General features: G+C 59.6%; 3 protein-coding genes across 4 annotated transcripts in view; 2 read left to right on the top strand and 1 right to left on the bottom strand.

The window, feature by feature from the left end:
• Positions 1-70: 70 nt before the first annotated feature.
• On the top strand, positions 71-6,311 carry TMEM198 (transmembrane protein 198). Its single transcript, XM_027120479.1, has 6 exons — positions 71-179; positions 298-517; positions 828-1,032; positions 3,234-3,809; positions 4,863-5,065; positions 5,420-6,311. Exons 3-6 carry the CDS (start codon positions 867-869, stop codon positions 5,555-5,557), a joined length of 1,083 nt encoding a protein of 360 aa, XP_026976280.1. The 5' UTR covers positions 71-179; positions 298-517; positions 828-866; the 3' UTR covers positions 5,558-6,311.
• Positions 6,312-7,296: 985 nt separating this feature from the next.
• On the bottom strand, positions 7,297-26,049 carry OBSL1 (obscurin like cytoskeletal adaptor 1). 2 transcript variants are annotated; one of them, XM_027120457.1, is made up of 20 exons: positions 24,735-26,049; positions 22,922-23,191; positions 22,586-22,837; positions 22,118-22,420; positions 21,649-21,945; positions 20,110-20,382; positions 18,780-19,052; positions 17,866-18,138; positions 14,810-15,082; positions 13,671-13,946; positions 13,310-13,597; positions 12,846-13,121; positions 11,955-12,224; positions 11,543-11,815; positions 10,267-10,533; positions 9,321-9,433; positions 8,625-8,781; positions 8,286-8,447; positions 7,876-7,980; positions 7,297-7,574 (listed from the first exon to the last, which is right to left on the bottom strand). In XM_027120457.1, exons 1-20 carry the CDS (start codon positions 25,744-25,746, stop codon positions 7,297-7,299), a joined length of 5,691 nt encoding a protein of 1,896 aa, XP_026976258.1. In that variant the 5' UTR covers positions 25,747-26,049. The 2 variants fall into 2 exon arrangements, with proteins under 2 accessions (XP_026976258.1, XP_026976251.1); XM_027120450.1 differs by lacking the exons at positions 7,297-7,574; positions 7,876-7,980; positions 8,286-8,447; ... (7 more) ...; positions 13,671-13,946; positions 14,810-15,082 and adding an exon at positions 17,161-17,460.
• Positions 26,050-26,487: 438 nt separating this feature from the next.
• Positions 26,488-26,494, top strand: part of INHA (inhibin subunit alpha) — a 3,015-nt gene continuing 3,008 nt past the window's right edge. The window contains exon 1 of the mRNA XM_027120492.1: positions 26,488-26,494. This exon is cut by the window's right edge and continues 637 nt beyond it. The gene's annotated coding sequence lies outside the window, so the exon portion shown is untranslated.

The raw sequence follows: 26,494 nt of genomic DNA, 5'->3' as shown, positions 1-26,494 counted from the left end.
CCGGAGAGGGAGGAGAAGGGGGAGGTTAAAGGGGAAGGACCCCCGGAAGTGCCCCCTCCTCAGTGCGGGAGAGGCAGACGTCGGGGGCGGAGTCCCCTACCTCCCCCCGGCGTGGTTGGTGCGTCCTGTGTGACGTCAGAAGCAGCCCGCCCCTGCCTGGATGGTGCGCCCTGAGTGACGTAAGGAGCAGAGGCCGGAGCTGTCCATCAGCACCAAAGGCCGCGGGCGGGCTCGGGGCATGGGGCCGCGGCTCTGGGGCAGCCCGAGCCCCTGCTCCTGCTCCTTTCCCTTCCCCAGGCCCAGCCTAAGTGCCCGGACGTCGCGGGACTGGAGTGCCAGCCGGTGTCGGAGGCGGAGCGGCGTCGCCGCCGCGCAGGGACCGGTCCGTCCGGCTCAGCAGCCCCCTTCTCCTCACCGCGGACTTTTACCGGACACCAGTCAGCTGGAGCCTCTGGCGCCCGGCAACCCCGGCCGGAGAGCCTCCTTCGCTCAGAAGCTCAGGTCGCCTCCAGCCCAGGTAGATCTTGGACAATCCCAGATTTAGCCGCCCACAGACCAGTCTCCTGGCTGCCTCCTCACCGGCAGCACGCTGCCCTCATCTCCCCCCAACCCCGTCCCCCTTTTAACTTCTTCATCCCAGCTCCCTCTAGCCAGGCACTTTCCCCCTTTGTCTTTTGTCCCTTACTTCAGGGATGCTTTCAGAGCTGTGTGATGTGTGCACCACTCCTTTGTCCACTGTGTCCTTCCCTAGTTCTCCACTCCTACTCTCACCCTCATCCTGGTGGAGACCCAGGACTCCTCCTTGACCCCAACTTCCTCTCTGTCAGGCTGACGTGGGAGGGTGACTCCCTACTGTTCCCAGCACTATGCCGGGCACTGCGGCGACACTTCGGTTCCAGCTGCTGCCCCCCGAGCCAGATGATGCCTTCTGGGGTGCACCCTGCGAACAGCCCCTGGAGCGCAGGTACCAGGCACTGCCAGCCCTCGTCTGCATCATGTGCTGTCTGTTTGGAGTCGTCTACTGCTTCTTCGGTGAGACCCCATCTCATTTCTCCCTCGGGCCCCCCACCGTTTCCTCAAGTTATTTTCCTGAGGCACCCCAAACCTTCTTTAGAACTTTACCACTACCATGAACTATGTTTCGTTTCTCTTTTTTTCATCCCACACGTTTGTAGATAATTTAGACTGTAGATCCTAGAGAACACAGGGTTTTGAATTAGGCATGCTTGAATTTGAACCGGGTTCTGCACTTTACTAATTATGATGCCTTGGGCACATCGAACTTTCTAAGCCTCAGTTTTCTCATCTGAACAGTGGGAACAAAGATATTTGTCTCACACGGGGGGCGGGGGCGCTGTGAGAATTAGTAAGCACTCAATAAATAATAGCTATTGTGGTGAAGACGTGTTTAGGTCACTGTGCTAGGTAGGCATTGAAAACGTTTAGGAGGGTGAGTTAACATGGTCCCTTACCACAGGGCATATTGTCTGATGAAGAAGAGACTTCTGGAACATTCACATCTGTGATACATATTAGAGGAAGCTAAATGATATATATCAGAGTCACACACATGGAAATGTGTGTACAAGTCAGCCTCCAGTAATTGGGGCTGCTGTGTGTCCAGGATGCACGAGGGAGTTCACTTGGAAAGGCAACTGGGGGCTGAAATCCAGCCCATGCTCTACTTGCCAAACTCTAGACCTTGGCACAAGGCTGTTTTGCCTAGAGGAAGGCACAACTCTTTTATAATTTGCACCAAGGTGCCAGATGGTCTAGTGGAGTAAGTGCCCAGTGACTCTACAGCAAGAGGTACAGAACTTCAGGTAAAAGAGAGCTTTATGGGCTGGGCATCCAAGGAATGCCTCCAGGCAGGGCATTATAGGTGGCTGGATGAAGTGAAAAGGAGGCTTGGAGGTCTGCGTTCCAGGTTGAGCAGAAGTGGGGCATGTGCTCGGCAGCCTTTACATCTCCCCCTAGAATGGCTGGATAGTAGGCAGGGATGGGAGCCAGATGGTCCCTCCACTTCCACCCCCAGACTCTGGACCAAACAACTGCAGAGTGGGCAGGGGAAAGAGCCCCTCTAAGGGTTCAGGACACATTCTGGGTCCCCAAGGAGTCTGTGTCACCTCACCCCCTCCACTATTCCTACCCACTCCCTCTACAGTTGCTCAGTGCAGCCTGCCATTCCCTCTCCTGGGCTTCCCTGACAACCTTCCCTTCTTGGAGGCTCCCATTCTCGGGCTCTTGGACCCTTTGAGCCCTTGTGCATGCCCTACTCCTCCTTCCAACCCCAGAACCTCCTGGACTCCAATGCTTCCCTCATTCTTAGAACGGACTCTCCTCATTATGACCTTTCTCTTTGGCTCTCCCTGACCCTTTGACCCCCGTCTCTGACTTCCATCTTCTCAGCTTTCCAGGATCTACAAGTCCCTCACACTTCCAGGTACCCTTAATGGGCCTAATGGCCCTATAATCTCCATTTTTCTGAAACACCACCACCACTATTTCCCCCGATAATCCTCTCTGACCCCCTATGACTCCTTGTAAGGCCCAGTGACCCCTAATTACCCCCCAGCTATCTCATTACCTTCCATCCCTCTGACTCCCTCTATTACTCCTAACATAGGGGAATCCCTATGACCCCATTGTCTGTTTGCCCCCACCACGATTTCAGTGATTCCATTTCTCTGGCTTCAATATTACCCTCGCTCAGAAACTGTTTCATACTCAGTGATTCCACATCTGTCAATTCCCCTGACATGAAAAGACCCCATCTTTCTGAACCCGTGTGACCTCACCTCTCAAGTTCTTTCTGACTTCCAAATACCTCATGGCTCTGAACAATCTCTCTCTAAGGAGCCCAGTGACTCTACTGCTGATCCACTTGTGACCCCAGTGGCCTCTCTCTCTGACCTCTATGATCCCAAAGACCCCAATGACCCTATTACTGAGTGACTCTTGACTCCAGTGATCTATTTCTATCTCAAAAATCCAACACTCATCTCAATGACTGTCTGTTTTCCCGGTGACTCCCGATGACCTGTTTCTCTGATCTTCCTTGACCCCAGTGGTCCCTTCACTGCCGCCCTCAGGACCCCAATGACCCCCAATTCTCTGATCTTACTGTCCTGCCTCTGGTTCCCCTGGGATTCCTTGTCCTTGACCCCTCTGACCTCCTACCTCCAGCCCAGTGACCTCATTTTGGTCTCTCACTAGCTGCTGTTCGCTTCCAGGTTACCGCTGCTTCAAGGCAGTACTCTTCCTCACTGGGCTGCTGTTTGGCTCGGTGGTCATCTTCCTGCTGTGCTACCGAGAGCGGGTGCTGGAGACGCAGCTGAGTGCCGGGGCGAGTGCAGGCATCGCGCTGGGCATCGGGCTGCTCTGCGGGCTGGTGGCCATGCTGGTGCGCAGCGTGGGCCTCTTCCTGGTAGGGCTGCTGCTCGGCCTACTGCTCGCCGCTGCCGCCCTACTGGGCTCCGCGCCCTACTACCAGCCAGGCTCTGTTTGGGGCCCCCTGGGGCTGCTGCTGGGGGGCGGCCTGCTCTGCGCCCTGCTCACGCTGCGCTGGCCCCGCCCGCTCACCACCCTGGCCACCGCCGTGACGGGCGCCGCGCTCATCGCCACGGCTGCCGACTACTTTGCCGAGCTGCTGCTGCTGGGGCGCTACGCGGTGGAGCGTCTGCGGGCCGCCCCCGTGCCCCCCCTCTGCTGGCGGAGCTGGGCCCTGCTGGCACTTTGGCCCCTGCTCAGCCTGATGGGCGTTCTGGTGCAGTGGCGGGTGACCGCTGAGCGGGACTCCCACACGGAAGGTGAGGAGGCACAGGCCAGGGTGGGTGTGAGAGAAATGGGTGCTTGAGGGGGGTGGGTCTGAGCGACGGTGCATGGGGGAAGGAGCTGTACACACCAGCAGCGGAAGGCCTCAGCTGAGTTAGAGAGCTGACCGGCTCTGGCTCTGGGAGCTTCAGTGCCGGGACGGGAGCTTCAGTGCCACCATTCCTGCCACAACAACAGATGGAGCAGCGGCTCTGCGCCAAGCCCATTCCAGGCACTGGGGATGCAGCGGAGACAAAACAGAAGAGGCCCCTGCCCTGATGGGGTTGCATTCAGGGTGGGGGAGACAGACACTAGACATGCAAGTTAACAAGATAATTCCCATTGTGTGGAGTGATATGAAAGAGACGTGCAGAGTAATGTGAAATACAGACAGAGTGGCCAAGGAAGGTCACTTGGAAGAGGTGACATTTAAGCAGAGACCTGAAGGATAAGGGGCCAGCCATGCAAAGAGCTCGAGAAGAGGGAATAGCAAGGGCGAGGGGAATGAGCTTGGCCTGTTGAGGAAGTCGGGCGGGAGTGGTGGGTGAGGGATGCCGATTGTGTGGGCGCCGTGGGCCGTGATGAGGACTCTGGATTTCATTAGATGGGTGGTGAGATGCCACTGGAGGTTTAAAGGAGGGAGGATATAATCTAATTTAGCATTTGGAATGCTCATTCTGGCTGCTGAGTATAGAAAGCATCAGGGAAGGCAAGCATAGAAGGGGAACCATGGAGGAGGCAGTTTAGTTGCCCAGTCGAGAGATGATGATGGCTGGCCTAGGTGAGTCACCTATGGCTCCAGACTGGGAGAGGGGTAGCAGCTGGGAAGCAGGCACCTACAGTCTAGGAATCTTCCATGAAGACCTTTGGAAGAAAAGAACTGTGGGAAGTCCCATCTGGGAGGTGGGACACCAGGAAAGTAAAGGAGGAGAGGTTTCAGATGAGGGGAATCTGGGAGGCTGGAGCCCTCAGGTTAGAAGGGACAGGGAGGCTTGGGCGAGATGAGGCACGTGGGCCTCTGAGACCCTGCTCCGCCCACCCCTTCACAGTGGTCATCAGCCGGCAGCGCCGTCGTGTGCAGTTGATGAGGATTCGGCAGCAGGAAGAGTGCAAGGAGAAGCGGCGCAAGAAGAGACCCCCAAGGCCTCCCGCTAGAGGCCCCCGGGCTCCTCCAAGGCCTGGGCCCCCTGACCCTGCTTATCGGCGCAGGCCAGTGCCCATCAAACGCTTCAACGGAGACATCCTCTCCCCGGTGAGCACCCCGAGTGGGGAGAAGGGAGTGTTGTAGACTCTGTCCAAGCAGGACTGGGCCTTCCCCAGGGGCTGGTCACTGTCTAGAAGGCCTAGCGCTTGTCCACCCATCGTAACCCCTGTACTGGGAGCCTGATGGGTTGGGAAGAGGTGTCCTGAGCGTGAGTTTTAATGAGGTATAGTAGGGGGTAGCATCTCAGTGCTGTGGACTCTGGGTGTGGTGAGGTCCTAGGCCAACAGCAGACCATGACACGTCTCAGGCTCGTGACAGTGCAGGCTGAGCATGTCTGCCTGGGTGGCTTTCAGGGCAGGGGTCTGCAGCGGCACTCTCACACCTGTGTTTACTCTCCCACAGAGCTACATCCAGAGCTTCCGGGACCGGCAGACAGGGAGCTCGCTGAGCTCCTTCATGGCCTCGCCCACAGATGCGGACTATGAGTACGGGTCCCGGGGACCGCTGACGGCCTGCTCTGGGCCCCCCATGCGGGTATAGCAGTCTCTCTGCTCCTGCCCGCCTACACTCATCGGTCACCAGCTCTGCCAGCTTGGGGAGGCCCGCTGGGCCATGACTCAGTCCACCTGGCCCTGTGGCCTTTGGCTGTCTCTTTCCCCACCCCGGAGAGGGATGGCCTGGCCGCCAGAAGGGAGGACCTATCTCAGGCTGCCTGGCCTGAGGGGAGAGCCTCCTCCCAAGCTCCCGAGGGGCTCCTGAGGGACGCGAGTGTGAGCCCCGCTGGGGTGTGCTCAGGGTTGTGAGTGTGTCGCCTGTGTGTGCGTGCGTGGAGGGGTGGGCTTGGAGAGGACACTGGGACCCCTGCCTTAGATTTCTGACTGGTAGGGCTTCTCCGAGGGTGGCCCTGCCTCCTCTCCCACTCCTGGGGTCCCATGGGCTACTCTCCTGCATGTCTAAGTGGAGGAGGTCTACCTTCCTCCCCCATCGCCTCCACCTCTTAGCCAGACTCATCTAAGACTTCTTGTCTTTGTCCGTGGGGCAAACTGCAGCAGCCCTCACCCTGGTCCCCTGTCCTCTGCAAGCCACCAGCCTGAGGGCAGTGGCAGGGAATGGGGGTGGGCGGGTGCTGCTCTGGGCTGGGTCAGGGCAGGGGGCTGGGGGAGGGGCTTCAATGCACGGTGCATGTCTGGTGTCGGTCATGCCACCCTGGACACCTCATGCTTCTGTCTCCCCCCCACCCCACCCTGTTTGACATCTTTTATAAACGTGCCAAACTGTGAGGCTTCTGCCAGGAGTGGTGGTCTTTGGTGGCTGGTACTTCCATGGGCCAAGATGGAAGCACTGCAGCCCTTGGTCCCCTGTGTCACTCACTGTACAGGGGCTCCAGGCAAGTTCTGCCCTCCCACGTCACACAGAGAGCCAGGAAAGGGGCTGCACCACTTTTATTGTCTCCCAACACCTCTGGTTCCCCTCCCTCCCCACCCCTTCCCAGGGTAAGGGCATGCGCCTTCCAAGCTGTCCGAGGGCACCCGCCTGGCCTGGTTCGGTCCTCCTAGCTACCTGCGGAGGAATGACTGTGAGTGGGGCTGGGGAGACAGTGGGCACCACAATCCTCTCCCCTGGCAGAGCCTGGGCACCCACACAGCAAGAGCTGGGCCCTCACCCTCTGAACCACCCTTTCTAGGCCTCTGTCAGGGCTGTCTGTGGGGGCAGGAAAGTGAGGGTGGCCAGTCAGAGGTGGGGAAAGGTAGGCACCTGAAGGGAACACAGGAGTTCAGGTGGAGAGGGGGGCACCTCCTAAGTGGAAGAGGAAAGAAATGGGACTAGCAGAAGCCCTCTGCCCAGGCGGAGCGCAGCTTGCTGAGATGGGCAGGAGCCAGCTGGGCAGAGAGCAGGAGAGGATGAGGGACAGGCGGGGGGCACAGACCAGGGGCTGGTAGGTGGGAAGGAGAGGAACTTGGGTACAAATGGGGCATTCAGGAGAGACAAACATGGTCCAGAGGCAGGAGGGAGTAAGGAGAAGCTCGGACAGGAAGGGGTGTAGAAAGGTGGAAACAGCTGCCCTGAACCAAGTGGTTCCTGTTGAGAACACGGGACTCCCTCCTCTCCTCAGCCCTGGCTGTGAACTCCCACCTCCCCATTCCACACCTCCAACACATCTCAGAACCAGCTTGCCTTCCCAAGTCTTGGAAAATCTGCAGGAGGTGTGTCTCAGCCCACCAGCTCCTAGGAGACCCCTGGCCAGCCGGCCTGCCTTTCTGACCTCTGCCCCGTCGGCTTTACTCACCCTCTACCAGCAGCCGTGTGTGGGCGCTGTCCTGGCCGGCCTGGCAGCAGTAGGTGCCCTGGTCCTCAGGTCGCACGTCATGGATGACCAGGCTGTGGGTGTGGCCATGACTGCGCAGCTCGTACTTGTCTCCCGGGCACAGCGCGACCCCCTCCCGCAACCAGCACACTTGGCCCCCCGAGCGGGACACAGTCACCTCCAGCACCGCCCGGCGGCCGACCAGAACTGTCTTCTCGCGAGGGGGGCGGCGGCATATCTGGAGAGGGAATGCTGGGGGTGGAGGATGAGGGCTTAATAGGGACACGCTGGGTTCCAGGAGGAGAGACGCATCTTCCCTCCCGCTGTGGCCTCCACTCCTGGTCTTAGACCTCTATGCCACCACCCCGTTTCTCTCTACCCTCAACCCAAAGTCTCCTGCTCCCCAGGAAATACACTGCTCTCTGTGATCCGCCCCCGGAGAGCCCCGGGAGGAAGGGGTGGGGAAGGTAGGGTTCCTCGGACCAGCTGCCAGCTTGCCAGTTCCAGGGGTAGACAGTGTTCACTCCAGGTCGTCCATGCCCCAGTTGCTTACCCTCCACCTCCAGCTGAGCCACGGACTGGGCGGGTCCCGCCTGGAAGCGGACCTCACCAGTGTCCTCCGCGCGCAGCACGCTCAGCACCAGAATGTGTTTCTTCCCTGGGGGTGAAGGGGGCGCTAGCGAGGCCGGAGCCGCCTCTGGGGAGGGTTCGGGGATGAGGGTGGGGCCAGAGTAGGTCCCCGGGTCGGTTCGGACGCGGTAAATGTGCGCTGGGCGGGGCGGAATTGAGATGCCGAGGGGTAAGAGGGGAGGTCCAGGACCGAGGGCTCAGAGCTGGGGGCCAGGGAGAGATCGAGAGACTGCTCCTTGGGCCGTGGGGCGGGACCCATTTGACCTGGAGGTGGGACTTATCCTGGTAGGGCGGGGCAGCGAGGGGCCAGAGCAGGTAGAAAGTCGGTCAGACCTTCCTGTCGGATGCGGACGCGGCCTCCGGGTCTCAGCGGGCGGCCTCCGAGCTCCCAGCTCCCGGTTGGCTCGACCTCCGACACGGTGCACTCGAACGTGGCTCCGTCGCCTTCGCGGGCGCGCACCGACAGAAGCTCGGAGAGGACAGACACCTTGCGCTCTGGGGCGGAGCCGGGGCCGTGAGGGGGGCGGGGCGGAGCGGAGGGGGCGGTACCCTGCCCCGCCCTCGCCCCCTGCTCCCCTCCTTAGACGCCCCAGAGCAGGACCCCGGGGCAAGTCCGGTCCGCAGACCCCGCACCCATAGCAGTGCCCCGCCCGGGCAGCGCCCGGTACCCACCGCGAACCACCAGGTGGACGGGCCCGGCTCGGGCCATCCCCACCACGCAGCTGTAGGTCCCGGCGTCCAAGGGACCGCAGCGCCGCAGCTGGAGAAGGCGGCGGGTGCCGAGGGCCTGGAGTCTGAGCCGAGGGCTGGGGGTGAGCGGTTGCCCGTCCTGGGGGCGGGAGTTGCAAAGGGTCGCGGTGAAAGCTCGTCTGGGCACAAACGGCCCCTGCCCTCCTCGTAGGCGGCCGCTCCCTCTGTTTGTGCCAAGCGGTTTCGAGGCACGTTTATGCTGTGGAGCAGGGCCGCCCTGCGCCTTCCGGGACCTCGCCAGGAGTCTCATTGGGAAGGTGTCACCCTTTGGGTACGTTAGGGCTGAGAACGGAGCCACGGGCGCGGGAAGCCTAGAGTCATGTACTGCTCATACCAGCCATGCGTGTGGATTCTGGACCAGGAAACCTGGATTCAAATATGGGCTCTACGTCTGCCCCTGGGCAATACTTCACCCCACTGCGCATCAGTCTCCTTACAGATAACATGGAGATAATAAGACCTGCCTCATAGGGCTGCTGTAAGGTTTAGAGGATCAAATGTAGAGTAAATCTTAGCACAATGCCAGGCGCATGGCTCAGTGAGTATTAGTTATTTCTGTTGGGGTTTGTTATTGATGTTATGATGCCGAGGTGGGCTGGGCTGGGGCTGGGCTCTGACCTTCTCCCAGGTGACATCAGCCAAGGCCTGGGAAAGTTCACACTCGAAAGTAGCTGTGTCACCCTCGGTCACTTCTAGGTCCTGTGGCCCCCGCACAATGGTCACTGGGGCCTCTGGGAGTGGGAGAAGGCAGACACATTGGGCACAAGGGGTCACTGGTGGGCACATTTAGACAAGGTGATCAACAGAGGCCACCAGTGAGTGGAGCGCATGCTGGGACAAAGTGGTCCAAAGGGGATGCTGGTCAGTGGGGGACACAGCGGTATCAGAGGGGTCAACAGGGTAGGAATGGCCTGCTGGGGGTTGTTCACATTTAAGGTGGTCAGTGGGGGGGACATGCTGGGGCTAGAGGGGCATAGTGGAAACTGGAGCAGAGATGCCAGTGGAGCTACCCATAGGCAAACGTGGTCAGTGGGGGCCACACTGGCTGGAATGGACAGGAGACACTGGCCAGTGGGGGACACCATGGGCTCACAGGAGCAATGGGGGAACCCTAGAGCAGATGTGGTCGGTGGGGAACAGACCAGGGCTGCAAACAAAAATGGGGGACACTGAAACAGAGTTGCCAGTGGAGTCACCCTTTGGCATAGACAGTGGATTGTTGGGACTTGGGTGGTGAGAGGGGCACACTCAGACAGGCAGAGGGGGCTGCAGCAGGCAGGCGTGGTCAGTGGGCTCACACTCAGAGTGGCCAGCAGGGCCATGGTCAGGCAGACAGACACCACACCGGCACAAGCACCTCACAGCAGCACAGTCAGTGGTCCATTGGGACGGGGGGGTTGGTGGAGACACACTCAGGCAGGGCACTCACTGGAGCCACACATGGCCAAAGGGTCAGGGGAGTCAAACTCTGGCAGGGAGGTCAGTGAGGGCCACACGGGTAGTGGGATCGGTAGAATCACACCCAGAGCTGTCAGCAGGCAGGCAGCGGTTCCAGAGGCCGCACCTCTCACAGTGAGTCTGGCTGCACAGCGCAGGGCATCCGCAGTGAAGGAGATGCAGCCCGAGTCGGCCAGGCCCAGGCCACTGAGTACCAGGCAGTGAGCGTGGCCCTCTGCGTGAATTTGGCACGTGGTCCCCGGCTGCAGCCGGACTCCACCCCGGGCCCACTCCCCGGTCACATCCTCCTGGGACAGCTCCAGCTGGAAGGTGGCACTGCCCCCCTCGATGACGGTCACATCCTCCAGAGGCCGCAGCACCCTTAGCTGCCTTGCTAGTGGGAGGAGATGGGGGAAGAGGGAGGATGAGGGCTCCAAATCTGGGCGGGGCTTTCGGGCCCCCCTCCCCCCTCCCCCCCCCCTGCCACACACACCTTGGCTCTGCCGGCACCACCCCTAACACCCAACCTTGTAAGGCCTTATAGAACTAAGTTCAGAACCAGGGTGCAGGAAGAAGGGAGCAGAGCCATTCAGACTTGGGTGGAGAGAGGGGCTTACTAGGGTTAGGAGAGGAGATACATGAAGGGGGTGATGTGTGGTTAGGGGGGTGAGGAGTTTGGGTAAGGGGTGCTGTGACACTGGAAGAAGCACAGAATTTGAAGTCAGACACACCAGGACTGGACCCTGCCACATAGTTTGTGTGCTGTGTAACCTTTGGCAAATTGCTTGACCTCTCTGGGCCTCAGTTTCTCCAGCTATACAAGGTTAATAGCATTGAGACATGGGTTTATTGTGATTAAATGAATGAAATAAATTAGAAGAGTATACACACCACCAACAACCATTTACCAAGCTCTCTGTGGGTATTTCTCATATTATCCCAGTCAATGTTCCCAAAGACCCTTTTTAAAGAAAACTTGGCTCAGAGAGGTAAGTAATTTGCATGAGGTCACACAGTTAATACCACACCATCTTGGGGGAGTGGGTGCTATTTGCCACCCATCCCTACTTCTCAGCTGGGCCCATGTATCCCGGGGCAGGTGACTGAAGGATAAACACGGCAAGTCTTTCTGGAGTATAATATTTACGTTTATAGCAAAGCCAACTTGGACATACGAAATGGAATGCAAAATCCACATGGACTTCTAAGGTAAATAGAAAACATTAGCAAAAGAAGAGTTTTGCTTTGGGCAGGCTGCTTCAGGTCACACTCCTGGGGGTCAGCCAGGGCTGACTTGCCTTGTGGCGAGGGGCACTTTGGTGGGGGTCTGAGGGGCCCTGGGCCAGCCAGGAGAGACTGTGCCACGGGGCGGGCGATGTGTTAGGAGAGGACGGGGCACTCACGCTTCACGCTGAGCCTGGCCAGGGTGCGATCGTGGTGGCTCTCGCAGCCGTAGGTGCCCTGGTCGGCCAGTACGACACCGTGGATGAAGAGGCGGTAGATGTGGCCATCCTGGGCCGTGGACAGGCGGGAGTCGGGTGGTAGGGGTGCCCCACCTCGCACCCAGCGCACGGCCCCTGCCGCACCCACTCGGCCTGTCTCTACTTCGAGGCACACGTCCTGGCCTTCCTCTGCCCGCACGTCCTGCAGCCGCCGCAGGAACAGCAGCTCCGTCTCTGGGGAGAAAGAGAGAGGGGGCCGTGGAGCCTGGTGGGCTGACCCCCTGCTCCCTCTCAGGGATCTGTCCCCTGTCATGGCTGGGGCTGGGAGAATAGGTTCAGGAACAAGACTATTGTGTCTCCATCAGGACCAAACCTCGAACGTGGAGCCGGGCACTTGTGGATGTGCCCCCTGCTTGGGCAGTCACGGTCCCCGCGTCCTCGAGCTGGCAGCCTCGCACGGTCAATATGCGGCTTGAGCCATTCTGGGCCACCTCTAGCTGGGGCCCTGGGGTGACAATGGCCCCATTGTGCAGCCAAGTGACGTCGGCGTCCGGTGGGGAGACTTCACACCGGAACGTGGCATCATCACCCTCGTGGACAGTGAGTGGTGTCAGCCCTGAGACCAGCTTCACCGGCGGTGGTTCTGGGGGTGGGGTCAGGCAGTGAGGTGGGCTGGGTCTTTCCGCCTCCCTCCTCCTCATCCCCTTTGCATCCCCTCACCTCCAGTAACAGGCCCTCATCCTCCAGTTATTGAACAGAACCTTCCTGAGGACCTACTGTGTGTCAGCCATGAGGTGTTTCAAAGGACAAGACGTCAACGCCCTGCTACTCCTAGCCACTTCCACCCACTGCTGGCCTGGCACCCACCTCTCTGACTCCCTAGTAATAGTAGGTCATTTACTATGGACCCAATTTATCTCATTTAACTGTCACAACAGCCCTATAGGACAAACATATTCCCTCCACTTTGGAGCTGGGGCTCAGAGAGTTTAAGTAAGTTGCCAGTGTCACACAACTACTGGGAAGCAGAATCCAGATTGGAAACTGGTGTGGGTGGCGCTGACTCCAGAGCCCTGCTTTTAACCACTGGTCCGTGCCCCTCCTATTATTTGAGGGTTCCTGGAAAAGGGAGCCCTGAGCCCTCATCCCAGGAATAGTCACACATGCATGGGTTGGAGCCAGAGGCAGAGAGGTGGGGTCGGGGCACGGGGGCCCAGAGTGGTTCAGGCGTGTGGCCCTTGGGGTGTGAGTGGTGCACTGTTACCTTCCACGCTGACGAGGAAGATGCGGCTGTCCTGGGGCGTGTCGCACAGGTACTCCCCGGCATCCCTGCTCCGGGCCCTCTGCACCCGCAGCACCTGCCTTGCCCCGTCCTGCTCCAGCTGCACCCGCCCCTGGCTTGCCAGGCGCTCCCCGTCCTTGTACCAGCGCACAGGGCCTCCCGGCCCGGAGAGGTGCACCACCAGCTCCAGGTCCCCGCCTGGTGTGCTGCGAACCCTCGTCTGGGCTGCCTCGGGGTCCACCACCCGCACGGGGGGCTCTGTGGGCTCAGAGCCGGAGGTCACCAGGAGGGAGTGGCTCGTGGGCTGGGAGGAGGGCAGTGGGAGGCAAGACAGGGAAAGGGACCGAAAGCAGTGGGGCAGGGGGTGGGCCAGGTGTGCTAGAGAAGGGGGAGACTCATGGGTTTCGGGGTGCGACTCTCAGGCTTCCTGCCCGGGCTATACTCACCAGCCACTTGGACGGTGAAGCTGAGGCTGGGCGCCCCCGGGGCTGCCCCTGCCTGGCAGGTGTAGAGGCCGGCATGGACCGGGTCTGCAGCCCGGATGCAGAGGATACGGCGGGGGCCCTCGGCTTGGAGCTCCAGGCCCTCACCCTCCTGCACCGGCCTCCCGTTGTGGCTCCAGAAGACGAGGGCGCCAGCCCGGGACAGTTCACAGCTCAGCACCAGCGGCTCGCCGGGGGCCACGCAGAGCGGGCTGGGGGCCGCCTCTGGCGCAAGGAACTGGACGGGGGGCTCTGGACAGAGAGGAGAGGTATCAGCTCGGTGATGCTCCCACCTCCCGCACCTTGGCTGGCCGGGAGCACCCACCAGTCAGGCTGACGTTGAAGGTGACGGCTTCATCACGAGTCTCACACACATACTCCCCGGCATCCTCAGGCTGGGCGTGGGGCAGGGTCAGGGTGCGAGCGGGCCCCTTGGCACCCAGCTGCAGGGCATCTGATGCGTCCACCTCCAGCCCATCCTTGTACCAGCGCACCTGGGACCCAGCCGGGGCCACCTCGCAGCGCAGCTCCACGCGCCCTGGAACCCCGAACTGCAGGTCCAGGGAGCGGGCCGCCGGGTGCACAATCCTCTCTGGAGTGGCTGGTGGGTGGATAGAGAGAGGGGAGAGTGGGCTCGGCCAGCAGGCCTCTACCTGCCTCCCCACTGGATTCTCAGCCCTTTGCAGGGCAGCTCTTGGGAACGGTGCCACCTACAATCCGTGGGCACTCACCGTGTGCCAGGTGTTGTGCTAAGCGCACTGCAGCTCTTTGCTCAGCTACTCCTGACATTCCCTATTGTTGGCTTCACTTTACAGATGAGGACCTGAAGCCTCTTTATAGAGAACTGACTTGCTCTAGGTCACACGGGAAAAAAAGAGGTAGACCCACACTCACAGCCACATCTGTCTGACCCCGATGCACATCCCTCCCTACCCCACCCGCACTTCCTATCCCCTTTGCCTGCTCTGCCTCCGATCACCCCCCAAAACCCCTCTATTTTCCTTATTTGCTGCCTGTCCACTCTCACAAGAAGGCAAGCTCCATAGAGACAGGTTTTCTCTCCCTGGTTCACTGCTGTATCCCTCGGCATTCAGAACAGTGCCGAGCGCATCAGCATTTGTTGAATAAGTGAATGAATAACTCTCCTTGGTTCACTGCTGTAACCCTCAGCACTCAGCACAGTGCCGAGCGCATCAGCATTGGTTGAATAAGTGAATGAATAAGTGCTCTTGGTTGCTGGGCTCTCTCCACCAGGTCTCTGGTCATTGTCCTGGTATGATTTGGGCAAGTCAGGTCTCTCTAATGGCTGAGAATGAGGAGGCTGGGGGAGGGGGAAGGCTGGACAAGGGGAGAGCCGTGTGCAGCAGTCAGGGACCCTGAAGGTGCAAGAACTGGGAGGGTTGGGTGTCTGTCCCTCAGCCTCCTGCCTCTTTTCCTCCCCAGGGTGTCCCAGAGACCGCCCACCTGTGACGGTGACAGTGAAGAAGGCTGAGTCGTCTCCAGCGTCGCACACGAACTCGCCCCCGTCCTCGGGCTGGGCAGCAGGCAGCACCAGGCGGCGGCGGGGCCCATCACTCTCCAGCACCAGGGCCTCACTCTCCTCCACCTCCAGCCCATCCTTGTACCAGCGCACGGGGGCGTCCTCCCGCGACAGCTCACACATCAGCACCACACACTCCAAGCTCACGGCGACCAAGGTCACCTCGTCCCGGGGGTGTATGATGCGCACCGGGGGTTCTGTAGAGTGGGGACAACCACAGCCTGTCACAAACTCACCGTCAGTCTCCCTGGAGCCATCTGGCAGCATGAAGCCCCGGTCACCCACAATCATAAGAGTAATAAGGATAATAATAGGCCCGAAATCTGTTCTCTGAAATCCCTGGGGCCAGAAGTGCTTCAGAATCCACAATGCTTCCGATTCCAGAAATGGTGCGTTCATCATACATCACCTACCGCCCCCAGCCCCCACTGTGGTCCCCCCATAATCAATCACATTAACATTTCTGCAGTGTAACATACAGATTCACCCTAAGCAGGCTACTTAAAAAGTACAAATAGCTTCACAGAGTTAAGTTCAGATTTTACTGAAATGACTTTTAATACCAAACTTACAAAAAGCCTTTTGATTTTGAGCAGTTTTTTTTTTTAATTTCAGAATTGTGGATAAGGGATGGTGGATTTGTAATAGCAACTTGCTAGAGTTCCAGGAACAGTCATAAGCACTTTACACCCTCGTAGCAATCCTAAGGAGTAGGTATTATTTTATACCCATTTCCCAGATGAGGCAACTGAGGCATGGTGTGATTAAGCAACTTCCTTATGGTCATAGCTGGCTATACCTACTCAAGGGCAGGAGGAAGAACTACCATCTGATAAAGGGAGGGTCAGACTCTGCAAGCAGTGGTAAGGACTCCAAGCCAAGGCTTGCAGGAAACAGTAATGAATTTTGCATCTGTGCATGAGTTGTCAACACCTAAGATTTCCCCAGGGATATTAAATGCTGTTTCTAGGAGTTCATCTCCAGCTGCTCTGGAGTGGTCAGTCTCTCACAGAAAGGAGCCATGGCAATATTGGTGGTGACCAGTGCACTGAGCCCGGGTCTGCCCATGCTTTCACGTACCTTGGAGGTCTCCCAGAATCAAGTCTCCAGGACACACACTTTCGTGTTCCTTTAGCATTTGGCCCCCTGGTGGCTGGGCTGGGGAACTGCTAGCTTCCTGGTCTAGGTCTTTGCAGAGGCGTGTAAGGGCAGATGTACCCACCACTGCACACTGAGCCCTTGCCTCCGCCTCCTCCCTAACTGGGCTTATTCTAAGAGTCTACAGGATGCAGGCTGGTTTTCTGAGGCCCAGCACCACCAGTAGATTGCAGAGTGTGGCTGCCTGAGTGGTGGGGGAGGTGATGGAGGCAGTGGAGTGAGAATGGGGTGCAGCCATGGGGCTGGGGTGCCTGCACAGCTGTGGCCCACAGCTTGGCATCAGACTTGATTCTCCTGGTCCACACAAGGTGTGTTGTGTGAGCCTCTCACGAAGAATCTGGTGTTTTGCGGGAGGCCAGTTATGAGCTGGAATGTGTGTGTCTGCGGCCATTATGTCTGGCCAGGGGTTGGGGCGGGAGAGGTTGAAGGGATTCACTACGGGACAGAATGTGTGCAGAAAGGCCTCTTCGGCTTTGTGACTTGTGTGCTTCTGGGGTGCAGGGAGTCGGGGGGCCCTAAGTAGCTCAAGCCTAGGCTGAAGCATTGTTCCTAGGGCAGGGCAGGGACAGGGCAGGGTAACCAGATGATGCCAGCATCAGGATGGTCGCTCCAGTGCAGCCAGTGGGTTCTTCTGTGCCGCCCAGAGCTGCCTAGGTCCCACCCTCCCCATCCCCCTCACACACGCTGGGATTGGCGCTGTGGGCTGCAGTCCCAAAGTTTCTGGCACTGAACCGTCACTTCCAGAGTCCTCCTGTGCTTTCCCGATTGGAACATTCTCCCCCCACCTTCAGCCCAAACCCTGACCCCCACTTAGCTAACTCGGCCGCTGCTCCAGATGGCCACTTCGAAGGCACTCCTGCCTGCCAACCAGGTCAGCAGCCCCCAGCTTTGGGTACCCACTGCACCCTATCACGACACCCGGCAACCCTCACTCTGAGACCCTCTAATGTGCCCGGCTCTCCTGCCAGTCTGTGCACTCCCGGAGGGACATGCGCGCGTGCGTCTGCTGAGTGGCCGTCCGGAGCCCACCCCGGGTGGCACGGCGACCGACTTTCCCCGAGGCCCTCCCTGACCTCCTGCTCTCGAGACCTCACCCCTCACAGCACTTGTCACGAGGTGTCGCCGTACATTTATTTGCGTGTTTATTGGTTAAACACAGGGGTCGCAAACTCAAATGCCCACGGGGGCCAGGTAAGGTAAGGTCAGTGGCTGAAGTGGTCTGGGGGGAGCAAAAAGGAACAGCGGGCAGGGTGGGACAGAGGAATGTGGGCCCCGTGTTACAGGGGCAGCTGCTACTCAGCGCCAGCTGTTCGTCGCCAAGGGGGGAAGCGGGACCAGAGGCGCCGGGTCTTCGGCTTTTTCAAGAGGACGCATAACTCCGGGTTGTTATTTGAACTGTCCTGACTTTGGTAAGACTCTGCAGGCCAAACAAAACATATCTGTGGGCTGTATGGGGCCCTAGGGACTGCCCGTTTGCGACCCCTGGTTAACGGCTGACTCCCCAGCTCTCTGGTAGCTGGGAGAAGGGACCACGTCTGCAATACGCACCAGTGACCTGCAGCACCTGGCCCAGTACCTGACACGTAGAAAGTGCTCAGTAAATGAGCCGGTGGAGGATAGCTATTCCTGGCCCTGGGCGCCGGGGAGGAGCCTGCTTATTCAAACACAGACCCTGGGGTCTTCCGGGCAGGGCCCCCTGGTCCATGCACCTGCAGCCCCCCTCCCCCCTCCCCCACATGCTAGCTAGGGGCTATGTGGCCAGCTCCCGCAAGGGCTCAGGACTGTCCTCTGGTGACCGCGGGCAGCTGGGGTGGGCCCACACCTGTGACAGTGACGGTGAAAGAGGCAGACTCGTCATCGATTTCACACAAGTACTCGCCCGAGTCCTCCAGCTGGACGGCGGGCAGCACCAGGCGGCGGACGGTGTCCTCCTTCTGCAGGAGCAGCGCGGGACTCTCCACCACCTCTTCGCCATCCTTGGTCCAGCGCACCTCGGCCCAGGGCCGGCAGAGCTCGCAGGTCAGCACCACACGCTCCAGGCGCACGGCTGCCACGTACACCTTGCCGCTGGGATACACGATCCACGAGGAGACATCTGGAGGACAGGGACAGCTGTGGCCGGACGTCAGGGGCTGGGGCCGAGGTGCCTGGCTGCCCCACCTGGTCCACGCCTGTTCCCTACTCCTGGAAGGTGGGCTGTGTGTTGAAGAAGAGGGTCTTCCCTCGGACCATGGCTCACAGCTGCTCGGACAGTCAGTCACAGTTGGGGCACGGTGGCACAGTGGGGACTGTGGTGTCAGCCTCGGCTGTAGAAACTCTTTACATTCTCTGGGTTGGGACAGGGACAATACGAAGGGTAGGACTGGGGAGAGGAGGGTTGGGTGCCCAGATGGAGCTGGGGTCTCCTGCAGGCCTCAGACCTTCTGACCCCTCTAGTGCCTGGGCGCACCCACCCTAGACCCTGCCCTGTGGTAGCACTGCCACCCCTAAAGCTCCCCTTGGAAGATCTTCAGAACAGAGAAGGCAGGCTTTCCTTTGACTGATGTAGCTGTGACTGGTGTGTTTATGACAACGCATTTTCTGCGGGTGACTGAACCTCAGGGTGCAGAGCCTGGTTTGGGGAGAAAGCTAGGGGAAGGGAAGCAGGGGCTGGGAACAGTGGCCCAGGAGTGTACCAGCTGCCCAGGCAGGGGCAGGGCACACCGTCCCCCTCCTGTGGACTGCCTGGAGCCCCACCTGTGATGGTCACAGTGAAGTAGGCGCGCTCGTCCCCAGCGACGCACTGGAACTCGCCCCCATCTGGAGGCTGGGCGGCGGGCAGCACCAGGCGGTGATGGGGCCCCTCGTTCTCCAGCACCACGAAGTCGCTCTCTTCTACCTCCTGCCCGTCCTTGTACCAGTGCACGGGGGCGTCCTCCCGGTCCACCTCACAGGTCAGCATGACGCACTCGGAGGTTATGGCGTGCACAAACACGTGCTCCCGGGGATCCAGGATGTGCACGGGGGGGTCTGGGGGGAGCAGAGATGGGGTCACACAGACACCCCAAAACAGGAGACATGAGTGCACACTGGCTGCTTGGCTGGGGTGGGGTGCTCTGGGGCAATGACACGGACGACTGAGGGCGTGGCGGGTGAGGTGTGACAGATCACATGGCACTGGAGGGCTCTGTGAGTTCCCAGAGGATCAGAGGGGGTTGGCTGGGGACACAGAGGGCTTTGTCTAGGCTGAGAGGAGGTCACATCAGGGCCGTACTTGCTGCTTTTTCAAGGAAGCCCCCAGAGGGCTGATCGCAGGACGGGGAAGAGGTGGGAACAATTTAGTGGTGATATCGTGAGGCAGCGCTCCCTATCACTGGTACATTCAGGCAGGGGCCAGAGGACCTTCTGGCAATGGGGCCACTCAAAGTGGGAAGATGGAGCTGGATCAGTGGTTCCTGAGTTGTTCTCCCAGAGTGGATCTCCAGGCTCTGTCCTGGATATTCTGGCTCTGGAGGCCTGGGGGAGCCTATGCACTTACGGCTTCCAGGGTGGTTCCGAAGCAGCCAGACATGTACTGGCTTCTGAGAGCCTCTGGACCACTGCACCTAAAACTTCCTTTTGACCCTGGCCGCCTGGGGCAGTGGGATAGGCAGTCCTGGGTGTGAACCCAGCCAGGGTATTTGCTGCCGTGTGATCATGAGCAAGTTGCATAACCTCTCTAAACCTCAGCTGCTTCATCTGTGAATGGAGCTGTACTGCCCCTCACATAGTTGTGAACACTGAATGCAAGTGTACATCTGAAGTATACAGCATAGGAACTGGCTAGTAGGTGCCCAACAAATGTTAGCTCCCACCTCCCTTCCCTTAATTGAACTGAGGCCCCCCCACTTTCCCACCAGCAAAGGCTACATGGGGGCCAAGTGTGCTGGAGGGTGGTGCATGGGCAGTGTGATCTGCAAACATGTCCCCTTGCCCCCTAGGGCCCTTCGGAAGGGACCCCCAAGCAGGCAGACCAGGGGGGCAGGGTTCACACAGCCCCCAGGGTCAGCCTCAGCTTGGGGGAGCCCAGGCCGCCACGGTCCCTGACCTTGGACGGAGACGCTGAAGAAGGCTGAGACCCCTTCCGTTCTGCACTCAAACTCGCCACTGTCCTGGACCTGGGCCTCAGGCATGATCAGGCGGTGTTTGCGCCCATCCATCTTCACCACCAGCGACTCGCTCTCCTCCACCTTCTGCCCGTCCTTGTACCAGCTCGCTGGGAAGTCCACCCGGGAGAGCTCACAGGTCAGTACCACCCGCTCCGAGGTTGTGAAGGTCAACGACACCTTGTCCTGGGGGCTCAGGATGTGCACCGGGCTCTCTGCTTGGGGAGAGGTGTGGTCATGTGCGGCACCCTAGTTGTGCTCTGCTACCCCTATAAACACCCCACTCCAGGGTATGTGCTCAGGGTAGGGGGGTGGGCACATCAGGCTGGATGATTGCCATCGATGCATTTGCTGGTTTTAAAAATTAGTTTTGGGCTGGGACTTCCCTGGTGGTCCAGTGGTTAAGACTCCACGCTCCCAATGCAGGGGTCACGGGTTCAGTCCCTGGTCGGGGAACTAAAATCCCGCATGCCGCATGGCGCAGACAAAAAAAAAAAAAAAAAAAGTTTTAGGCTTAAGACCAACTCTTAAGAGCAGTGGTTTTAGTGTGCATAAGAATTCCCAGGGAGCCTGCTGAAAATGCAGATTCTTAGGCTCCTCCCCCCAAGCGTGCAGGGGCCCGGGAATCTGCATTATAGACCAGCCTCCACATGACTCTGATGTTAGTGAACCTGGGTTGCACTTTAGAAACGCTGCTCTGGTTGCTGGTTATTTCTCACTTTGTCCTCCTCTTGGGATGCTGGCAGCTAACCACCTCAAGGCCCTGCACTTGGGCACTGAGGAATTCCTTGACTGGTCGTACAAACTCCAGCAATGGTGCAATGGCAAATGCCAGCATGTTCCCTGCACTTTCAGACCCCCACCAAGATCTGTCGTCCTCGGGGAGGCCTCATTCCCTCTCCTGCCCTCTTTCCCCAGGTGGCAGAGTGTGATTCTGAAGCCAGACCGCCTGGGTTCATAATCCAGCACCAGCACTCGTTAGCTCTGTGACTTTGGGCAAGTCACTGAACTTCTCTGTGCCTCAGTTTCCCCACTTGTAAAACGGAATGACAAAAGAACCCATCCTGTAGGGCTGTTGAGAGGATTGTGCTAATTAACATATACAAAGCGATGTAGGATTGTGCCTGGCACACAGAGAGTTGCTCCGATAGCGTCAGCCATTACGCGATAGGGCAGGAAGCAGTCAGGGACCCGGAGCCGAGGTCTGTGTCTCTGAGATGACACACATGACAGAACCCTGCACAAAGTGCCCCAGAGAATTTCGCTATGATGCTGGATAACCAGGGGTCCCCCATATGTTGCGCACGAGTTGAAACTGAACCTTGGGATCACTGAGCCCTCTACCTGAGCTAGCTCACCATGGATGCCCCTTACTCTCCTGGCCCAGGTGTGAGAAGCAGCAATAGCATCTGTCTCATTGTGCTAACGGGACTTCTGTGTCTTGACCCTCTCTGCCCACCCTGGTCCCCACCTGCACGAACCTTGGATGGTGAGGGCAGCCGAGTCCTGCACACCTGGGCAGCTGAAGCCAACCAGGGCCCCGCTGTCCTGGTGCCTGACAGCTTGCAGGATGAGTCTGTGCTGCAGGCCCTTGTGCTCCATCTGGTACCGCAGGGCCCCAGGCTCTACCTGGCCCTCTGGCTCATTACTCTTGAGCTCTTCCCCATTAAGGAACCAGGTGCCCTGGATGATGGTGGAGAGATCGAGGGAGAAGACGGCATCTTCCCCGTCATATACCTGCACGTCGTCCAGACCGGCCACCAGGCGAGCTGTGGGCACTGAGATGGGACAGAGTTCGGCCATCAGAACCAGGGGGCAGAGGGCAGAGACTGGCAGGTAGAAGGCATATAACAGGACAGGGACTGAGGGCCAGGGAAGGGAGGAAGGTGATGGGGAGGGTGTGACTTGGGGTGCAGCGGTTGTCAGCCTGGGCTGGCGGGACCGACTCACCGAGGTGAGCAGACCCATGGAACACGACATGGGAGCTGCGGCCGTGTTCGCTGACGGTGCAGACGCGGAAGCGGTAGTCGCCCTCGGAGGGCACACAGTCTCCCGGCACCTCCACGGCCCCAGCTTTCTCAATGCTGAAGCACTGGATCCAGTCTTCTGAGCCCACCTCCTGCCGTTCCAGCCGGTAGATGAAGGGGGTCTCGGGAGCTGGCTCGGGAGGCTTCCAGGTCAGCAGGACCGTGTTCTTGTGGCCCTTGAACATTTCTGCCAACACTGGGGGTCCTGGGGGATTGTGCTTGACGCCTGAGACAAAGGCAGGGTTTGCGTCCAAGCCCTGCGCCAGCCTCCCACAGCCCTCTGACCTTAAGTCCACTTTGCCAACCCAGACTGTGGCATCTGATCACCTTCCAGCCCTGACCCTCCTGTCCAGCCCTTGAGGAGGCTGCCTAGGGATTTTCAGGCCCTCACATTTGACTCTGAGCAGAGTGGTGGTACGGGAGTTGCCCAGGCTGAAGGTGACCTCGCCAGCATCTTCTCGGGTGACCCCTGGCAGGACCAGGGCATGCATGTGGCCGGAGCTGCTCTGGCAGGTGGCCGGCAGGTCCTCCCCATCTCGACTCCAGCGCCCTTCCACCCCAGCCTCGCGGGTCTCCACCAGCAGCACCGCGTTCTCTCCCTCAAAAACATCGAGCTTCCGGGGCAGCCGCTTCAGGATGGGCCCTGAGACACGGATGGGAGTCCGTCAGCCCGGGGTCTGGGCATCTGCCTGCCTCGGTCTCGGCCTCCTCCCACTGGCCAGCCGACCTTTGACTGTCACATTGGCCACGGTGCGCACCCGGCCGCGCATCTCGCACAGGTAAACTCCATCGTCATCTGCCTTCAGCCTGTGGATGATGAGGCGCCGGACCGTGCCCTCCTCGATCTGCTCGTACTTGCGGCAGGGCAGCAGCCGCTGGTCCTCGCGGAACCAGGCCGTGGGAATGCGGGAGTTGGGGACTTTACACTCCAGCACCACAATCCCATGCTCCCGGCCCTCCACGTCCTGCAGGGGCCTCGTGAAGCGGAGGCGAGGCTCTGTGAAGAAGGGAGAGACCAGAGAAGGCTCTGGAGAGGGCCCGACCAGGAGAAAGACTCTCCTCCCATCACCTACTGCCTAAACCCACATTAGCTCCGGCCATTTGCTCTTCTCCCAGAGCCAGCAGTCATTGTGAAATCAGAGAAACCCCCAGAAGGGAAGTCAGGGGACCCATATTCTCATCTGACCCTGACACTCGCTAGCCACATCACCTTGACCAAGGCCATTTTCATGATCCTGGATCTCAGTTTCTTTCCTCGTAAAGTGGAGAAAGGGATGGAAGGGCTTGGACCACATCAGTGATTTTCAGATTGTTCCCTGGGGCCCTTCAAAGGCACCACACACAATTCTGCAAAGGTCTGAGTTGAATTTCGTTTTGGAAGTACTTTAACCACGTTCAAAACTGCATTTAACAAAAAGAAAGCAGGATGATGGAAGCGGCCAGTGGGCTCACTTGGGCTGCTGGGGAAGCACGTCTGTCTTGTCATGCGGCTCTGGGAAGCTGTGTCATCATGTGGGGCTTTTCTCTCCTCGGGGGGTTAGAGTTCAGCCCTGCCTGGCCAGTTTGTGCGCCTCAAACTGTACCCAAGAGGCCACCACTGTGGCACAGGTGCCACACGCTTCACTGCGTGCCAGGCAGGGGTCAGGAGATTTGCCAACTCTTTTTCCTCTGAGGGAACAAGTTGGGTAATAACTAGTGAGGGTATAATGTCATGAGTTGTGATGAACTCCTATTACGGAGAGCTTTAACTTCCAGTGTGAGTTTGGGGTGTTTTCCCTCCCTGAATTTTCTATTTATGAGCAATGTAAGCAGTTATTAAATACTGTTGGGGACTCAACTTTGATATATAAATTTCCTCTCCTTCACCTTCTTCTTCTTGCAAACCTGAGAGCAGTCTAATGAGTGAATAGTCAAAAATTGCGGGGCATTTTTTTTTTCTCCCTTTGGTGCGAATCAGGAATTTCTCAATGTGACACCTGCAACCAGGCCTTCCCCATAGGGCTCACAGACTAGACCCAGTTATGTGTGGTTCAAATGTGTATATTCAATAAAATAGACCCCTTGTTCTCACTGACTGACTTTATAAGTACATGTTATAAATTTGGATTTAGAAGTTTACACCCACAAAATGATCTTTTTATCTGTCTTATTTATTGGGGCCCCAGATGGGATTTCCATCCGGGGACAGGTTGGTGAAATAACAAAGAGGTTGAAAAACAGTGAACTACAGGAGTTGTAGGTCCCTCTGGGTCTGTACATGAATCATTCCTTAAAGTCCTTTATCTAAGAGTGGTTTTCCACCATCTGCCTCAGAATCATTTGGGGAGCTTGCTAAGAAGTTCCTGGAGTAGGTACCCTGCAGACCTACTAAATCCGAATCCCTGGGGGTTGCGAGGTGGGCGGGAAATGGCATTTTAATACTTAGCCTCCCTTACTCCCCACCGTCTTCTGGACACTGAGTGGGGCTGGAGTTAGGAGGGTCTGGGAGGGAGCTGGAGGCCCCTCCCCAGGGCCCCGGCCGCCCGGGGGCGCCGCGGTACCTTTAACATGCAGCTGCACGGCACTGAGCGTCTGGCCCGCCGAGTTGCGCGCGGCACACACGTAGAGCCCGCGATCCTTGGCCTGGCAGTAGAGCACCTTGAGCACGAAGCCGCCATCGCGGTCGCGGTACATGAGGCGGCGGCGGTCAGGGAGCAGCGGGTGGCCCTCCCAGTGCCATTCGATCTCGGGCTCGGGCTTGCCCATCACGTAGCAGCGGAACTTGGCGTGCTTGCCCTCGTTCACCCAGAAGGTCTTGGGCGCGCACTTGAGCGGCTCCACCACGGGGTTCGGGGCCTCGTCCGGGTCCTCCGGCGGGCTCTCGGGGGGCTGCTGCACTTGCAGCAGCGCGCCGGCCCGCGCGTGGCCGTGCGCGTTGCGGGCGTGGCACACGTAGACGCCGGAGTCGGGCAGCCGCGCCGCCAGGATGCGCAGCGCCAGGCTCGCGCCCGGGCGGCCCTCGGCGCGGCCAGGTTCGAGGGAGAAGTGGCTACTGTCCCACACTTCGTCCAGCGCCATCCCGTCCTTCTCCCAGTACAGCGTTGGCACGGGGAGGCCCCCCACCTGGCACTCCAGCACCACCTCCGCCCCCCGCAGCACCCACTGGGACCGGGGCCCCGTCAGGAACACCGGGGCGCCCTCCCCGGCCCCGGGCGGCGGCCGCGGGCGTTCGGCAGGCTGGGGCTCGCGCTCGGGGGCCGGCGGCTCCAGCACGGTGACGGCGGCCGCCGCGTAGGCCTCTCCGGCCGCATTGCGGGCGCGGCACACATAGACCCCCGCGTCGGTGGGCAGCGCGCCGCTCAGCAGCAGGCCGTGCTCGGCGCCGTCCGCCGGGAAGCTCAGGCGCTCCGAGGCCGCCAGCTGCTGCCCGCCCTTCTCCCATACGACAATGGGCGGCGGCTCCCCCAGCACCACGCACTTGAGCTCGGCCTCGGCGCCACTTACCACCCGCACGGGCCGCGGGAAGCGCAGGAAGCACGGGGGGCTCCCCTGGTCCCCCGAGCCCGCCTTCATCGCGGCGGCGCGGGGGAAGGCCGGGAGCGGCGGCGGGGCCCGGGAGGCGGGGCGCGTTTGGGGACCGGGCGCCGGGACTCGCGGAGCTTTCCCCTGGCCGCCCGCTCCCGGTTCCCCTCCTTACCCTCGGCCCGGAGCTGCGGCTCTGGCGGCGGCGATTCCCGGGCCGGGGCCCAGGGCTCAGGGGGCAGTCCTTCCTGTTTGCCTCCCCAGCGAGGGGCCCCTCAGACTCCCCTGCCTGCGGCCTGGCTTCCTGCTCCGGAGAGCCAAGTCTTCCCAGCCCCCTCCCACAGCCAGGGCCTCTTTCCCCTCCTCCCTCCCACCTCCAGCCGCCAGGTCCCCAGCCGCCCGCCAGGCTTGGGCCTGAGTGGCAGAGGCGCCTGCAGCTGCCAATCCCCAAAATATTCTCTGATGACACAGCTGGAGGACGAGAGCCCAGACTGGCTCCTCCAGGCCAAGTTTAGAGCAGGCGGGACCACCTGGCCCCCAGCCTAGCCCCAGTTCCAGCCCCCGCCCCAGCCCTTCCCCCCAGGACTGGCCCAGCAGCTACGTGGTTGAAAGGGGCCCCAGAAGCTCTGAGGGGCTGGCGCGCTCTGTCTCCCTGACAAGGAACGCTTTTAGGAGCTGGCAGACCCCCAGCTTCCAGGCTCCTGTCCCACCTGGTGTCACCTCTGCGCTGGGTGCTGGGTTGTGACTCACTCTGTGTGTGTGTGTGTGTGTGTGTGTGTGTGTGTGTGTGTGTGTGTGT

The sequence above is a fragment of the Aethalodelphis obliquidens genome, unplaced genomic scaffold (genome assembly GCF_003676395.1).
Source record: "Aethalodelphis obliquidens isolate GAN/ISIS:26980383/991018 unplaced genomic scaffold, ASM367639v1 scaffold2, whole genome shotgun sequence".
Classification (NCBI taxonomy): Eukaryota; Metazoa; Chordata; class Mammalia; order Artiodactyla; family Delphinidae; genus Aethalodelphis; species Aethalodelphis obliquidens.
This window is presented reverse-complemented; position numbering and strand designations above follow the sequence as displayed.

Coding starts and splice junctions, on each gene's coding strand:
- OBSL1 (XM_027120457.1), bottom strand. CDS start 25,746: ATGAAGGCGGGCTCGGGGGACCAGGGGAGCCCCCCGTGCTTCCTGCGC. Junction 22,421..22,585: donor CACTCTGCTCAGAGTCAAAT/GTGAGGGCCTGA, acceptor CCTTTGTCTCAG/GCGTCAAGCACAATCCCCCA. Junction 9,434..10,266: donor AGCCAGACTCACTGTGAGAG/GTGCGGCCTCTG, acceptor TCCCACTCCCAG/AGGCCCCAGTGACCATTGTG.
- TMEM198 (XM_027120479.1), top strand. CDS start 867: ATGCCGGGCACTGCGGCGACACTTCGGTTCCAGCTGCTGCCCCCCGAG. Junction 3,810..4,862: donor GCGGGACTCCCACACGGAAG/GTGAGGAGGCAC, acceptor ACCCCTTCACAG/TGGTCATCAGCCGGCAGCGC. Junction 5,066..5,419: donor ACGGAGACATCCTCTCCCCG/GTGAGCACCCCG, acceptor ACTCTCCCACAG/AGCTACATCCAGAGCTTCCG.